The 16,145-nt window shown below is 39.1% G+C and overlaps 1 protein-coding gene across 8 annotated transcripts in view; it reads right to left on the bottom strand.

Annotated features, from left to right (window-relative positions):
- The window catches only part of TTLL7 (tubulin tyrosine ligase like 7), a 104,840-nt gene that overhangs the window by 61,614 nt on the left and 27,081 nt on the right, over positions 1-16,145 (bottom strand). For 6 of the 8 annotated variants that reach the window (XR_005294620.2, XR_006273731.1, XM_038414802.2 and 3 more), the window contains exons 2-5: positions 6,706-6,883; positions 6,366-6,497; positions 2,207-2,328; positions 1,271-1,338 (exon numbers count right to left, since the gene is read on the bottom strand). Coding sequence is in view for 6 of the 8 variants with exons in the window: in XM_038414802.2 (XP_038270730.2) it covers positions 1,271-1,338; positions 2,207-2,328; positions 6,366-6,497; positions 6,706-6,883 (500 nt within the window). In the remaining 2 variants the exon portion in view is untranslated. Of the gene's footprint in view, positions 1-1,270; positions 1,339-2,206; positions 2,329-6,365; positions 6,498-6,705; positions 6,890-8,614; positions 8,685-16,145 lie in introns of those variants that run through there. The other 2 variants (XM_038414804.2, XM_043490765.1) reach the window with 2 other exon arrangements.

The following is a 16,145-nucleotide window of genomic DNA, read 5'->3' as shown; positions in this document are numbered from 1 at the left end:
GTCACAGACATCATTTTGAGACTGCATCCCACACTTGGGCTTCAGATAGGCAAGTTCTCAGCCTGAACCTGATAATATACATGATAACCTGAGCACTTTATTGTTCTGCACATTTTTAAAAAAATGTCAGACATGAAGTAGTATGACTAACATAACATTGCCCATCATGCTGGCCAATGCTGCTTCATTGTATTCTGTCGGCTTTTTGTTTTATACTTAGATTGTAAACCCTTCAAAGCAGAGACCATATTTTTGTTCTGTGATGGTCTAGCCTCTAATCCAGTGGATCCTGGTTCATGACTAGGGCTCCTAGGTGCTTTCGTAATACAAATAAATAAATAAATAGTATACTGTGTGTGTGCACGCATGTGAAAACAGGGATACACATGTAAATTTCCATAAAGAAAAGAGACATAGTATAGGTCAAATTTTAGGTCTAAAGATTAACTGTACACTGTATTTTAAAATTACTTTGAATTAATTTTCTGTACATATATCAATATATTCACAAACCTTTCTGTACACATTTGGAAAGCTCTTCTTTATCTTAGTAACAGGCTGATTAATCACCATTTAATATTCTTTTCTTATAGGTTATACTCATTGGCCCAGATCCTCAGACAGCATAAATCATTGTAGCTTCACTGATTTCAATGGAGCAGTGTCAATTTACACTGAATCTCTGCTGAGTACCTTGTATGTTTTTCAATAATGAAAAAAAACCACAACTGACATTTTAGAAGATAGCCCACAAAAGGAAAGGACTAGTTTAACAATAAGATACTTTACATTTATGTATTTGATATATATAACATGATACAGACAACTGCTAGTTATTCTAAATAGATAATATATTACTAAGGCATTATACAGCAATATATTTGAATACTGTGTCCCCACTACTCCTGTTTCTGTTGCTAAATCATGTATGTGCAAGTGTGCTTAAAGCACATGTTATAATACATGTAAGGCGCCAATCTTTCCTTGTGTGGTGTGTGGACAGACTGCTGTGCATTTGTGGAGCCCCAATGAAGTCAACAGGACAGGCACAGAAGTCCACCTATGTGCTACACCATGCAGGATTGGGGCCAACACTGCTGAGAACCTCAGAAATGATTTCATGGCTCTGTTATTGTACCCTGTAGAAATAAATAGTTCTCATAAAAGATAATTCAGTATTGTACCAAATAAAAAAAAACATGTTTGAAAAGTGACTGAACTTAAATTTGCAGTGCAAATGCCATTCCTAGATTAATAAGAAGTAAATTACTTGGTCATGTTTCTTGCTAAGAAATCCTTCCTACAGATCTCTCCCATTCCTGGAAAATGGTTGATTCTCTGGAGAAAAAAAAATGAATGTTGGTATTTTATGCATTTCTAGCACAAATATTGTAGACAAAGATTTCGAACAGTCAATTAAATTAGTTTGATAATACATTAATTGGTAAAGACTATTCTAAATTATGCTCGATATCCTAGAGAGTACTCTAGATATTATTGACCGCATTCTCCTTTCCCACCAGATTTACTCCTATGTATCTCCACTGACTTCAGGGCAAGTGAGAGGAGAATCAGATCCTTTTACTCAGAGAATTATATGTAAACAAATACTGTTGTCACAAATTAATGTTAAAAAGGAAGGAGGTGACTTACAGACAAATACTAGGGAGAGGGGCTCTGATTATCTAACAATACGTAAGCTCATAGCCAATTTATACTATAAATGTTTCTGTAATTTGAATAAAACATTCAGTCTCTGATCATTCATTCACAACAGACCACTGGCAAGCAGAAGCACTCATAGAACACCACAGATGTTGACACTGAAGGCCAAGTGATACAGAAACTGCAGGGAAAACACGATAGAAATTAAGACTCCTTAGTATCAAAATATTTGGTGCAGCTGGTGTTTCTGTCTTCTAGTCCTGTGATGGGTGCAACTGACCCAAGAGTACCACAGATTTCAGAGTAGCAGCCGTGTTAGTCTGTATTCGCAAAAAGAAAAGGAGTACTTGTGGCACCTTAGAGACTAACAAATTTATTTGAGCATAAGCTTTCATGAGCTACAATAAAATTTGTTAGTCTCTAAGGTGCCACAAGTATTCCTTTTCTTTTTAAGAGTACCACAGTGATTAATTCATGGACTTCAGAATGGAATAGGTTTTTTTAAAAAACTGATTCAGAAACAAAGAATGCTGCATGTTACCTGGTAGTTTCGGAGCTCAGCAATCTTGTCTTGTTGCACAGCAGAATCACTCCATATGAGATTAGCAGTCTCATCTTCATCTCTTGTCTTCACAAACCCCATTTCATCTATTACTAAACGAACTACACAAAAGTGATACATTTAAATGATATTTGAAATGAACCTTCAAATGTAAAATTAATATTCTATTTTCAGTACAAATGCACCTCTGGCCACAGAACAATATTAGCATACAAGCTAATGGAGTTCATATTGTTCAATTTATGATATTTAATTTGGACAGTCTACATCTGTCTATTGCATAACTAATCATAGAGTCGTTACTGCTTGTACTGTGGCTGGGAGCAAAGTACAATCTGCAGTGGGAACTGCAAAGAGCTTCTAAATTGTCCAAAAATGGTTTAGTAACAATCCACTTAGACTCAGATGGATTTTAGACTATTTTTGTTATTACATATGTTAATTTTACAGCAGCAATGACTATAGGTGCCAGTGAAGCCAACAGACAAGGATGCCCCTTATGTCAACAGTCTAATACTTACAAATGCAAATTGATGCATTGTTCTAATGTAAAAAAAATAAGTCTGATGATGTGCCAGTCATAAGTAATGTTGCAGGAGAAGAGATTTCCTGTAAGAATTTGCAAGATTTGTTTTCCCTGAGTATAAGTACGATTTCTTAAAAACTGTTCATTCAGCAATCTGCATAATAGACTTGCTCTGATATCTTCTTTTCAGAGGGAGACCGTCCAGTTTCTGTATTTGAAGCTTTCCCCATTTGACAAAACTTGGCCTAGAAGGCAAAGCTCCAGCTGAGTATTTCCATGGCCATCAAAAGTCTACATAACTTACTTGAGATTAGAAACATTCGATCATTTCAATAGTCAAAGACCTTAACTAATTAAAACCATACAAAGTAATCTATAGAAAAAATTCTATAGAAGGTTGTGTATTGCTATATGAACATTTTACAGAGACTGGATTTACAGATAGGGAGCTTTAAAGAGCTTCCTGCTCATATTCATTCAGCAATTGGCATAACGGTCTCTTAGCAATAGCTCTGAGAGGTATACAATATCCATACTGACCTCACTGGGTGTTAACACTGAATCCCAGTGATGAACATTTAAAATACTGAAATTTAAATGATCTTATTATTGATCAAAAACATGCAAGAAAGAAGAGTGACAGTCATAGTATGAAGAGATGCACAGTACACACAAGCCCCATTGAGGGGAGTCAAGACCAGGAAGCCTACCAGAGCTCAGAAGAAGCTATTTTGAACATCAACCTAAACTACTGAGTGGCAACTCATTCTGGTATGGGATGTAAGCAGAGCTTGGTCAGTAGGCCAAGTTTGGAAGAGTACTGCTATTTTTCCCCTTCCCATTGACTCATAGTAAATGTCTCCAAGAATCACGACTAAAGATAGAGGGTGCATCCATGACTGTTAGTCCTCCTCTTTCTTTGGGTTAGCTGTTTAACATGAGAACCCTCCTGCTGGCTCACGGTGAACAAGTCCATCACTAGAGTTTTCCCAACTGCTGCAAATAGTCTTGAATGCAGAATGGGACAGCTCTCATCCATCCAGCTGGATTAGGGTCTGCTTACACAATGAAGACCACAATTAAAAGAAGGACTAGGTCCTAGGCTGGTTTTAGAGTATTCTAGATTTATGATAAACTCCAAGGATAAAAAAAGAGAAACACGCTTATTGAACTGCAATCTGGGCCTTTGGCGTCTAACAACCAATCATCTAAATGTGGCGGCACTTCAACTCCTTACTACTGAAGAGCAGTCACTATGAATGGAAGAGGATATGCTGTTATGTGCTACTAGGGCTACTTGCTGTTGAAATTCTTGTATCTGATGGGGAGGACTGTTCTGTCCAAAGACTATCAGTCTGCCTGCCCAGACTGAAGAAGAAGAGCTGAAGGCAGTGTGCCAGAACTCAGGGAACCATGGGACCCAGGTCTGTCTCTGCTTGTGCTAGAAGGTGAAGGAGTGAGAAGGGAGCTGGGGAAACTGGCTCCATCATGCCAGGTGAGAGTAAGGAGGAATTGGCAGGGGAGTGAAGAAACAGAACTGACCTATTACCATTCCTTGAGGAGCTGAGAGGCCGCCTTTCCCACGGCAAATGCAAGAATCAAACTGATTGAATGTGGAGACATTGCATATGCAAGCTTACATGTTGTACTCTAGACTCAGAGTTGCATTTTTTTTAAATGAAGAGCTAGATTCACAAGAGGGACAGAAGGGCTGCAATACTCAGTGTTGCAGCATCTAACTTTTAGGCACCCTCCGACCTACCCTGAGTTAGGCTCCCAGACTCCCTATACAATGCATGGGGAGAGTTAGGCACCTAAAAAGGGGATTCACAGATAAAAGGGGCTCCACCACTGGCATCTTTTTTACAGGTTTACACGTGCTCAGATCAGGCCTCAAAGGCAAGTTAAGCAGGGAAACACCTAGTTTGTGAATCCCGCTAGGGCTTAAGCATAAGTAAGGTGCTGAGCTGCTGGGAGGTAGATACTTAGGTACTCAGGACTTAGGTAGCTGCGCACATGGTCACTGCTGAAATTTAGGCACCTAGAAAATTTTACCAGTGAAAATGTGGGTATCTAGAGACTTTAAGCATCTACAGGGATAGGCAGAAGCTGAGTGATGGTTTTGCAAATGCCAATTGTGCCTAAATGTTGGACTCAGGCACCTACATTCCAACTGTGAACCGAGCTCTCAGTCTTTAGCCCTCATAACTGTGCAGCTGCAGTGGGGTATTAAGTATGAATGCTGGGCATCTAAATTAAATTTGTCAACTGTTTGAATGCTAACCAAAGCATCCTAGAAAGGAGAGGAAGAATCATGCTATGAAGATTTTACAGTCTGAATCACAGTTCATTTTCCCATCCTGGCTGGATACCTCCTCTTACTTTTCCTAAACAAGGAGATACACTTAGCAGAGCACCAAAGCCCTACCAAGGGGGAAAATCAAGCCCAAGGAATGCAGAGGAACTCGGATGTATCTGAACCCCAAATGAAGGGAAAATAAGCCCACAGAGCCCAGCAGAGCATATATATTTTGATCATATGCACCATCATCTTTGGATGGACCTTATTTTGCAGATAGATTTCAGAAGAATTCCACTAATACCTTTTGTCTTCCCATTCGAACGCTGGGCCTGTAGAAGATCCTGAACCAACAGTCCACATGGGTAACAAGCATAGCAGGCCTCACAGATACCACTATAAGGTTCAGAAACAATTTTCTATTCCCCAAGAACACTCCCTGAAACGCTGATATAGCTTGATGGAGGCATAAGGTGACAGAGGTTTCCTACCTCAGCCATTCACTATGGAGACCTCCACTGGCAAGGAAATGCTTTGTAGGAGACTGGCCCATTTATCTTTGGAGAGATGTCAGAGAAAGCATACTATGAAGATTGCTACATGAATAGGAGAATATATTTTTAACATGGTCATTGTTCAGTTTTCATCAAGTAACAGCAGTGGCCACCCCCATCTCCAAAAAGCTAAAATGTCGTTCCCAATAACTTTATTTTTAAATATGAAGCCAAGAAATATTAATCTAGTTTTGTATTTCCCCTCCCCCACCAACCCCTCACATCATGAAGGGCATGTATAAAGTTAATGGAGTAGTAGATTCAAGTGTAAGAAATGCATGAACATAATCAGTTTCTTAAAGAGACTTGTATGTAATGATTACAGAATTTGACATTAAATCTTAAGTAAAGAAAGGTATAAATTCTAATTATTTAGCTAAACACATAGTTGAGATTTTTTTCCTAAAGCTTTATTAAATGGTTGTTGCTATTTTAATAACAGGCTTAATTCTGAGAACAGAATTTATGGGTGCACAAAGCATGCAAGACCAGCAGATATATATTATAACACAACATAGAAAGTTTCCTATGTTCAAAAAGAAAACCAATTGCATTAATTCACTATGGGCCTGGCCCAAACTCCATTAAAGTCACTGGAGTCTTTCCATTAACTTCAGTAGGTTTTGGATCAGGCCCTACAACAGTGAAAGTTTGCTTCCTTCCTGATAGCACTTTTTATTTTACCCCAGCAGTCTGATTTCAACCCTTTTCACACACCCCAGTAGCTATTAAAAATAAGCAGAATCTGTAGTCTCCTACCAATTTCGTATTTTGTGCCAGCAACGTTCGCAGTGATGATTCCATTCTTTTTCTTCTTTCTGACTTTTCTTTTAATTGTGCTTTGATAAGGCAGTTCTGAACTCAAAGTCAGACAAGAGGTTCCTTGGTTATCTTTGAAAAATAATGTTTGTAACAATCAACAATACATAAAATAATGCACATAACTAAAAGAACCACAGTACAAAAGCAATGCGAGTTGCTAGTCGGTTAGGCATTAGTAAACTTTGATTCAGATTTATTAACAGTTACAAGCATGTTGAAAGAACATCATTAATGAGCCATATTAAAAATACAAGAGTTCTATAATCAATTTACATACCTCCCTCATTAGGCAAGGATGGCATTATAACATGGGGCTGCACAGAACCAGGTGTCCAAATTCTGTTCCAAGTTTTCAGAAAACCATGAAGGCCTTCAAAGTCAAATGATTCAAAGCTTGTGTCATACCATTTCAATCTCTGATTATGTTGACTCTCAATTATGGAAGAGATAGGTATCTGCATTAGAAAAGGATTTCATTATAAAAGAATAACTGATAAAGCGTAACTTGTATAGAAGCACATATAAAATTGTTTCTTCCTTTTGTTTTTGGCAATGTGTGTACCCAAAACTGATGCTTACTTTTAGAGATGTAATCAAGTTAGCAAAAATATGCCAATTTATTCATCAAAATGCAGAATCTCTAAAAGGTAGTTTTCTGTTTAATTTATGGTGAATAAAAACTTTTTATATGTCTCTGTTCTTGAAAAAGGGTTTATAAGGTTTTGCTTATTACACAGTTTGTCTATCTTAGATGTTTATGCATCCGATGAAGTGAGCTGTAGCTCACGAAAGCTTATGCTCTAATAAATTTGTTAGTCTCTAAGGTGCCACAAGTACTCCTTTTCTTTTTGCGAATACAGACTAACACGGCTGCTACTCTGAAACCCGTTAGATGTTTATATGATTCATTATTAGATTCAATAACTCTGGGAACTTTTATCCTCAGCAAAGTGCATTGAATTCCTGGTAAGTTCCAACTATACTAAAAATTTCAAGGTTTTAAATAATGTAGTACAATATTATGCACGCTCCCATCACAATGAGGAGAAAAAAGTGAGACCATTTGTTGAATATTTATTAAATCAGTTTCATAGAACCTGCGACCACAGACACTAACATGCTGTCACAGGGAGAATGTCTCCTGTGACTGAAGTAGGTCCAGAACACCTGTGCCAGAACAGGTACATCCCATTGCATCAATTAAAGGGGCAGGACTTTTTCTGGGCTATAAAGGGTCAGAGGGCATTTCAGTGAGAACAGATCTGGAAGAGAACAGGGATACTGTGAGAAAGAACTCACACAGATAGAGTGAGCCACAGAGAGGCAGGATGCAGGACTGCCAGAGTACTCTGCGATAGGTGACAGTGAGACCCCAAGATGTGACGTGTGAGCTGGGGACCTGTTCTGTTTGTTTGTTAAGATGGACAATAAAACTGCATCAAAGAGACCTTACCTCCATCTTACTTTATTTTTGGCCTGGAATACTGTATTTATACAACATTTGAAATCTCACATACTGAAGTGTTTTTAAAAATCTCCCTAAACACACCAAAATGCCTAGAAAAAAACTTTAAAAAAATCAACTCTGAATCAGGATCAAACATTGCCTTAAATATTTTACTACGCTGGTAGCATGCATTCAGTCATGCTTCCATATCACAGAAAAAATTATAAGAACAACAACAACAAAAACTTTGGCAAAATGTCCCCCAAAAAGTGATTCAGACCCAAAATTCATGAATTCTGCATAGGACAAATAGTTTAAATTGCTTCTATAATTTTAAAGTACTTGAATTTCTTTCATGCAATTATGAACGTGGCTAAAAGTGCTTCGGGCTGGCTCTATATATAGTTTAAGTATGTTGTATTTGCACAAATGCTTTAAAATAGCTGTAAAGACAATGTAAAGCACTCTTGCTTTATTTGATTTCAGTCTAGGATAAATGTGATGACAACACAGATTTCTAAAGCTGAAGCAATATGCAGATGTTAAATCACATGCATTATACCTCAGGCATACAAATGCAGCAATGCAAAAATACAACAAAGCATATTAAAACATGAAGGCTTTGACACAAAATGACAAAATCAGAAACTTGAAATCAAGTCGGATATTGCCCTTTCCTCAAGCCACAAGTAAACTAAAAAGCAAAACAGTGGCAGTCAAGTGTTGCATTAATTTATACCTGAAATCAATGGGCGCAGGGGAGTTGCATGGGATGCAAATCAGAGCAGAATTTGGTCCAGAATATTAAGTCCGAGTCTTCTTCCTTTTGTTTGAGATACAATCATAATGTACTTAATCATTTTCTGGACAGGTCAGCATTTTTAGTAGGAAGCAAAAAAAAAGATTGAGTTGCAAGGTGACTTTTCAATTCAATGTAGGGATTTATCCTTAAAACTCTTACTAATGCAATGGGATAACAGGAGCAGATTGATGTAACCAGCCCCAACTAGAGACTCCATTGGGGGCCAAATTCTGCTCTGATGTAAGCTGAGCCAACCCCACTGATATCAATGGAGCTGCACCAGCCAACACCAAGGCTGAGATTTGCCTCTATATTTATCCAAGAACCTAGATAGATTTTGATATACAAATGTAATTTTGGCAAAAGTGGTTGGGATGTAAGTTACAGTAGCTCTCACACACACACCCCGCAAAAGAATTTTACTGCATCTGATCTGTGCAAGAAAATCCACAGTTGGATTGAAAGTGCCTCTTTGGCAGTTGATTTTTCTGGGTGAAGTCAACCAAGAAGGTGGCCCAATGATTCTACTGCCAAATTGTACCATACAAAAATTAAAAAGCCCCCGCTCCTTTTTCCATTTTAGTTCATTATACACTGGGCAGCAGAAAAGCCTCTTAGAAACCACTACTAAGGGAAAATAGCACTGAGTGCACAGTGATTCGCTGACTTTCATGTGTTTTTCAGGTTTAGCATATTGCCAGAGTGAGAGAGAAGTTTCATTTCTGGGAAGAAAAACCTGAAGCACTTCTGTTGGCCAATTAAGAAGTTGCATACGTACACACAAATTCTTAGCAGCTGCTTGTCAGCTATGCTGACAAAAAACTTTGAAAATTTGGGGACGTGATAAGGAGCCTGATATTGCTTCTTAAGAAACATCAGCCTTACTAATACAATACTGTTTTAATCCCAATTACAAGTTTGTAGCCCTTTATTAAATACTTTTTATAAAAACCATCAGAAGGCAAACTGCACCTACCCAATCAATCAGTTCACACATTTAGTTTACACATACAGAAAATATCTTCCCAGAGTTTACCATCAATACAATCGGTGTTTTCCACCTGAACCACAATGATTAAATCTGCACTAAATTCTGCCACACTATTATTCCTAATATGTGGATTATCAGGTTCTCTTTTCTGACATGAATCCATATTTAAACAGGAGAATATACATTCAGAGTGCATGATTTTTGACAAGCCACTGGTCCTCGGGACTGGCAAGCCAGCAGCTGTGTGGAGGCTGTGCCACCAAGATCTCTCATGTAGCCTGGGGGTCTGTGGGAATGCACAGAAACCACCCCTCGCAGATGTCAATGTATGTGGGATCCTTGCTGCTTCTTTGCTCTGTTGGAGCTGTATGTCCCAAGCTGCTGGTGAGAATTGCTGAGGGCTCTGGAGCAAGCACAGAAACCTTCAGCAGAACTATCCTCCATATTCACATAGATCTCAGGCTACCTCTGAGATTTGGAGGTTGCACATACTGCTTCTTCCATGGGAAGAAAACCCCTTGACAGAAGAATTTGGAAGAAACTTTGCCAAGGAACCTCATGGAGTTTTATCCTGGGCACTATTCCATGTGTGAGGCACACGCACTTTAAGTACTACCTGACCCAAATTCTGACTAAGGATTATTCTCTTAGTGCTCTCTGAACATAAAATGATATTCTCTGTGTCATTTGTTTCGGCATTAATACCTACTTTTTTTGTGGATAGCAAGCCCAGTTCTCAATTGTGTTCTGCTCGCAGGAGAAGCCCCAGCAGTTGACAATGTGATATCAAGGAGATACATAAGAACGGCCATACTTGGTCAGACCGAAAGTCCATCTAACCCAGTATCCTGTCTTCTGACAGTGGCCAATACCAGGTGCCTCAGAGGGAATGAACACTACAGGTAATCATCAAGTGATCCATCCCTGTCGCCCATTCCCAGCTTCTGGCAAACAGAGGCTAGGGACACCATCCCTGCCCATCCTGGCTAATAGCCACTGATGGACTTATCCTCCATGAATTTATAATGTCACACCATTAGGCTTGGAAGGATTCAATTTTTAACAGTGTCAGTAAACATCAATTTCACTGTACACACACAAACTGGCAAAAATATTTCCATAGATAACTGAAGTTTATAGACAGGCAAAATAAGAAAAATGCTATATGAGAACTCCAGAGTTTGATTTATGGATATTATTTATGCTGTATATTTTGATATGTGATGTTGATAGAGCTGCCAACTTTCCAATTTCTGGAAACTGGACACCCCGGCTCTGCCCCCTCCCCCGAGGCCCTGCCCCCGGGCTCCACCCCCTCCACTAAGGTCCTGCTCTCTGCTCACTCCTCTCCCCTCCACCCTGCGCCCAGCCTTGGAACCACCACTCTCCCCCCCCCCCACCAGTTACCTGTGGCCTGCCACCACTGCCTCCCACAGCCAGGCTCTTTCTCAGGCAGCCCAGCTGCTGCACTGGGTGGCTGGGCTCTCATGCCAACCCAGAGCCAAAAGGCCAATGAGAGAAGTTGCTGGTCCTGCCTCTTCTGCTCCCTAGTACATTTCCAGCTCAAACAGCCTCCAGCCCTGGCAGCCGTGCCCAGGCAAGGAGCGGAAGGGGTGGGTCTACTCACTTCCCTCGCTGGCTGCTCCACTCTGGGTCAGCATGAGAGCCCAACCACAGCAGCGGCAGTGGGAGAAGGACAGAGCCCCTCTCCCTGCCCTGGCAGGCCAATCTAGGGGGGTACTTGCCCCCGCATGTCCCCTCTGTGCATCACCCTTGCTCCTGCAGGCAGCAACCGGACATTTGGTGTCTGGTCAGTGTTTCTGACCAGACATTGTCAGGTGCCATTTTTGACCAGACTTTCCAGTTGAAAACAAGACAACTGGCAACCCTAGTGTTCACAATTTGTGTTTTAACAGTTAGAAAGCTTTAACTTTTTGAATTTCAATGTCTGTCATTAATTGTCTGACCCATAATTTCATGCAACTAAGTTTAAATTGATAAAAATTGGGAAAAGATGCTTGAACAAACATTGATATTATCCATCAAAATTATAAAAAATAACAAATTCTGCCAAGCCTACACATCACCGGAGAATCTGCCAAATGGGAGTGTCAGATAAGTGTCTCTCTGCAAGTTTTGTAAATATTAAAACTATAATTTCCATATAATATTGTTGCCCCACAGCGTAGCCAGGACCAATTTCATGCAATCTGATGCAACTTGTTTATGCTATGTATTCTTAAACCAAAATGGACCCAGCTGCACACAGGCAATCTAGAATTCCCAGACAGTCACCAGGAACAACTGTCTTAGTTACAGTCTCTCCAGATTTCGAACTGTCCTCCCAGTTTCCATGGCACTCTCCCTCTTAGCTGCCCTATCAACCTCTAGCCAGAGCCAGAAGAATAGCAGCAGATTCACCACACTGCACCCTGCTGGCATATTACTGATCATCGGGTTACTAGATTAATAGATCACTGTTCCTCCAAAACTGATGTGGCATCACAGCACTGGGCAGCCAGACCATCATCTAGGAAACAGAGTCACTATCTTCAGACAAAATGGTTGCTGCTAAGCAAAGAGAAAAAAAAGTAAGTTTATTAGTTAAAGGGCCAGATTCTGCCCTCAGTTACCTAATGTAAATGAGCTAAATTTGTGCTGAATGCCTCACTTAGCCTGGCTACTAAGGATATTCAGCACATCTCTTGCAGTTGATGGAAAAGATCTGCAGGTCACCATCAATATGTTTAATGCATGATTTGCTATTGAGGCCATATATCTAAAAAAAGCCCAAGACAAATGTATTCTCCCGTTCTCCTCAAAAAAGTATCTAAATAGCTTTTTGGAATAAATTGTTTGCTAACAAAATTATGGATTACATAATTTTTACCATTACAGCTAAAACATGGTCCTTCTGTAAAAGATTTCAAATCTTTTTACAAAGACCCCAAATAGTCTATTTTTCAAACTTCGATGTAAACTATTTTCTTCAAGGACCAAAAGGAATTGCTACTGTACTGTATGTACCAACTCATTTCCTGAAGGATTTTGCCTTCTAAGGCTTATTGTCCTAAAGTGAATCTCTAGAGGCATTTTAGCTGCATTCATGTTTTAATTCATATACCTATCAAATTTGTCTTGCAACTCCTTCATGGTCTAAATCTGCACAGACATAATAGAAGCTAATTAAACAATTGTTTAGTTGAATCCTGTGCACTGCTCCACTCAGTTTACACCTGTTGTGAGGCGCAGAAACAGTTATAAATATGCATGTATTAATTCTCACGTTTTAAATGTTATACATGTCTAATTATGTGTGTGTCACTCTCTGCATATGTTCCTAAACTGTCTTACATACAAATATGGAGTGCCAAATTTTGAAGGTGCAGCCCATAGTGTTTACTTTGTGCTAATAACTCTGACATAATTGATAGCCCTTTAACAGAACAGAATATCTTCAGAACCCTTGCTCATATCTCTTTCCAAGTGACAGGCTAATTACCTCTTCAGTTCAAAAGTCAAAGGGAAGTGTTGTACAGTGTGTACATAATGGTAGAATTTTGGTAGAATTTTTCTGGTTGGGAACTAGATGGCTCAGACTGGCATCTCGCACCTCTAAGCGAACTCTGGGCTCAAGTCAGCAGTGACCAAAAATCTATTCAAATTGGTGGTTGGTTTCTCCTTTTGTTTTGTTTTGTTTTTTTATTTTTTTAAACAGAAGAGTGTAGGGGTATTTGAGAAGATATGGAAGACGACAAACGGCCTTACCTAATTAATAGGAGTTTTTTCTCATGTCAATCTTTAAATGCCAATTTTCATGATGGTGATCCATTTAATAACTGTTTTGCTCTTGCTTTTGTTCTTGTATATAAACTACATGGCTTTTTAAAGATCTTTTACAGATATATGCTCAGACCTGTACAATAAATACACGTGCCAAAATGGGTATTTCAGATTACTCTGTGTAGGGAAAACAGAGGCCAAAAAGAGTCATGACACTGCAGCAAAATCATTTAAAAGGGATATTTTGCTATTATAAAAACAACGCATCCCACAAATTATGAAATTCTATGCAAAAAATCTCCAAGCCTAGATTATAAACAGAAATCTTAAATCACTCAAACCGAAAATATAGAGAACAGATACAGTAAGGCTTAAAATACAAGTCTGGTATCTGATTCAAAGCCCACTTTGCCTTGAAGGTTAATAATAGGTGCACCCCTTTGAAGTGTTCCTGTTGATATCCATCCCACCGCTGGTTACTCACCTGTTCTGCTGTCCCCAAAGAACCAGCATCCAAGATTCAGCTGAGGACCAGCACTTAAACATATTTACAGTGAAAACAAGAAAGGTTCAAAAGGTACTGAGTAAGGATATTGGAAATAAAAGTTTTTATATAAAACCAAATCATAACATGCTTTCTAACTGACAGGTACCCGTCGGGGAATTCTGCATTACTGCACCTGCACATAATTCATGTTCCCCGCAGATATCTTTGCTTCCCCACAGAAAAATGAGTTCGGAAGAGGAAGCAAAGGAAAGACATAAGAGCAATTATATGCCCCTCCCCGGCAGTGCAGGCAGGTTGGTTTGGGTGCCTGGAGCAGCCAGTAGAGATGTAAATCACTGCCAAGGGGTGGCAGTCATGCACATGAGAGAGAGACACTCTGCTCTCTCACTCGCTATTGCAGCACACTCAGCGTGGAGGGACAGGGCTTCAGGGTGTTTCTGAGGAGGCGTGGGGAAGGCTCTGTCCCCTCACTCAGAGCAGAATGTAGCAGCCTGCCTGCTTAGTGAATTGTTCCCATTGTCTTTGTGAATTCTTCCAGGAGTATAAAACAAGTGTAAAAGTTTTAAGGCTCCTTTACATTGCTAGAATGGTGTAAAGGACAGTATGGCCTTACAAATGCTTATGGTGTTTCAGTTATTAGAACTGGTCTAAATTTTTGGACTGAAAGAATTTCCCATCAAAATGTGCTCTATGAACTGTTTGCTAGTGACCTTTCTGGAGATGGCCAGTAGTCAATATAAATTGTGAGTTTGATTCCCCAGCCCTCATTTGCTCTTCAGTTTCCTACTATGCAACACTGAGCATATGGCTACATATATTGGTTGACTAATTAAACGGTCAAACCTAGCTACATGACTATTAGGCAAGTGGACTTGGGGATTTCCTCCAATACTCCCCATTCCCATTCTTCATCCATTATATTGTAGTTTAGATAAAATTACCAAAATAATTGAAACCAGAGTGATTATATTGCATTATTTTGACAAATAAAATATGCAGAATTTTAAAATATTGTGCACAGAATTTTAATTTTTTGGTGCAGAATTCCCGCAGGAGTATAACAGGTTAACCTCCTGTTTTAAAAAGAAAAGCAGTACTTGTGGCACCTTAGAGACTAACAAATTTATTAGAGCATAAGCTTTCGTGAGCTATGGCTCACTTCATCGGATGCATTTCCGATGAAGTGAGCTGTAGCTCACGAAAGCTTATGCTCAAATAAATTTGTTAGTCTCTAAGGTGCCACAAGTACTGCTTTTCTTTTTGCGAATACAGACTAACACGGCTGCTACTCTGAAACCTGTTTTAAAAAGTTTATCTCATCCAAAGTCTTTTGCTTTTCAACCCAGGCTGGCTGAGATCCCCTTGACATTCCATTGACTTCAACAGTCTTTGTATCAAGCCAAAAATGAAAAGAGGGCTGTTAACTAGTTATCTGCTCTTTTGACTACAGTTAAAGAATAGAATCCTGACCTGTTTAATGTAGCAGAATGGATAGAAAAAAAGTAATACCAGAATAAAAACTGAAATATCAGCACAGCTCAAACATTTTGAGTCATGTGCAGTCCTACAACTAAGCTCATGTAACACATTGACACTCAGATAGTAAACAGTTTCAGAATATTTGATATATATTAAATTATTCTTAAGTTTGCTAAATACTGTAGCTACAGTGAGACAGTACAATATAACACATGAATCCAGGTATGTGATGAGCCAATGTTATGTTAAACTGACTAAGTCTTATTGCTGCTGTGTAACCTTTCAGCCCACATGAGTCAAGGGCTCTAAAGTTGTACACATCTAAGGCCTGTTTAACTCCTAATAAACAAAACACTCTGATGGCTATTAAGCAATAATGGAAGCAGAAGCTTAAAAGAAAATATTTCTTAATGTTCATGTATATATATAAGTTAGCACAAACTAGTATCTGATCCAGATTCAGACTATTTTTACCATTCTGGTCTGTTTTCAAAAAGTGATAGAACATGGTGCCTGTCACCTTGGTTGTGAAAGGAATGCTTGTTTTGGAGGAAATAAAGATGTGTTACCTAAATAAGGAAGAATGAGCTCTGGTTGGAGGTGAAACTTCCTTGGGAATTCACACACATTAAACATATAACATATTAAATATGTACACAAATATTAACCAGAAATAAAAAGTATGTACAATATCTGCAATTTTGGAG

Source organism: Dermochelys coriacea, chromosome 8, assembly GCF_009764565.3.
Source record: "Dermochelys coriacea isolate rDerCor1 chromosome 8, rDerCor1.pri.v4, whole genome shotgun sequence".
Lineage (NCBI taxonomy): Eukaryota > Metazoa > Chordata > Testudines > Dermochelyidae > Dermochelys > Dermochelys coriacea.
This window is presented reverse-complemented; position numbering and strand designations above follow the sequence as displayed.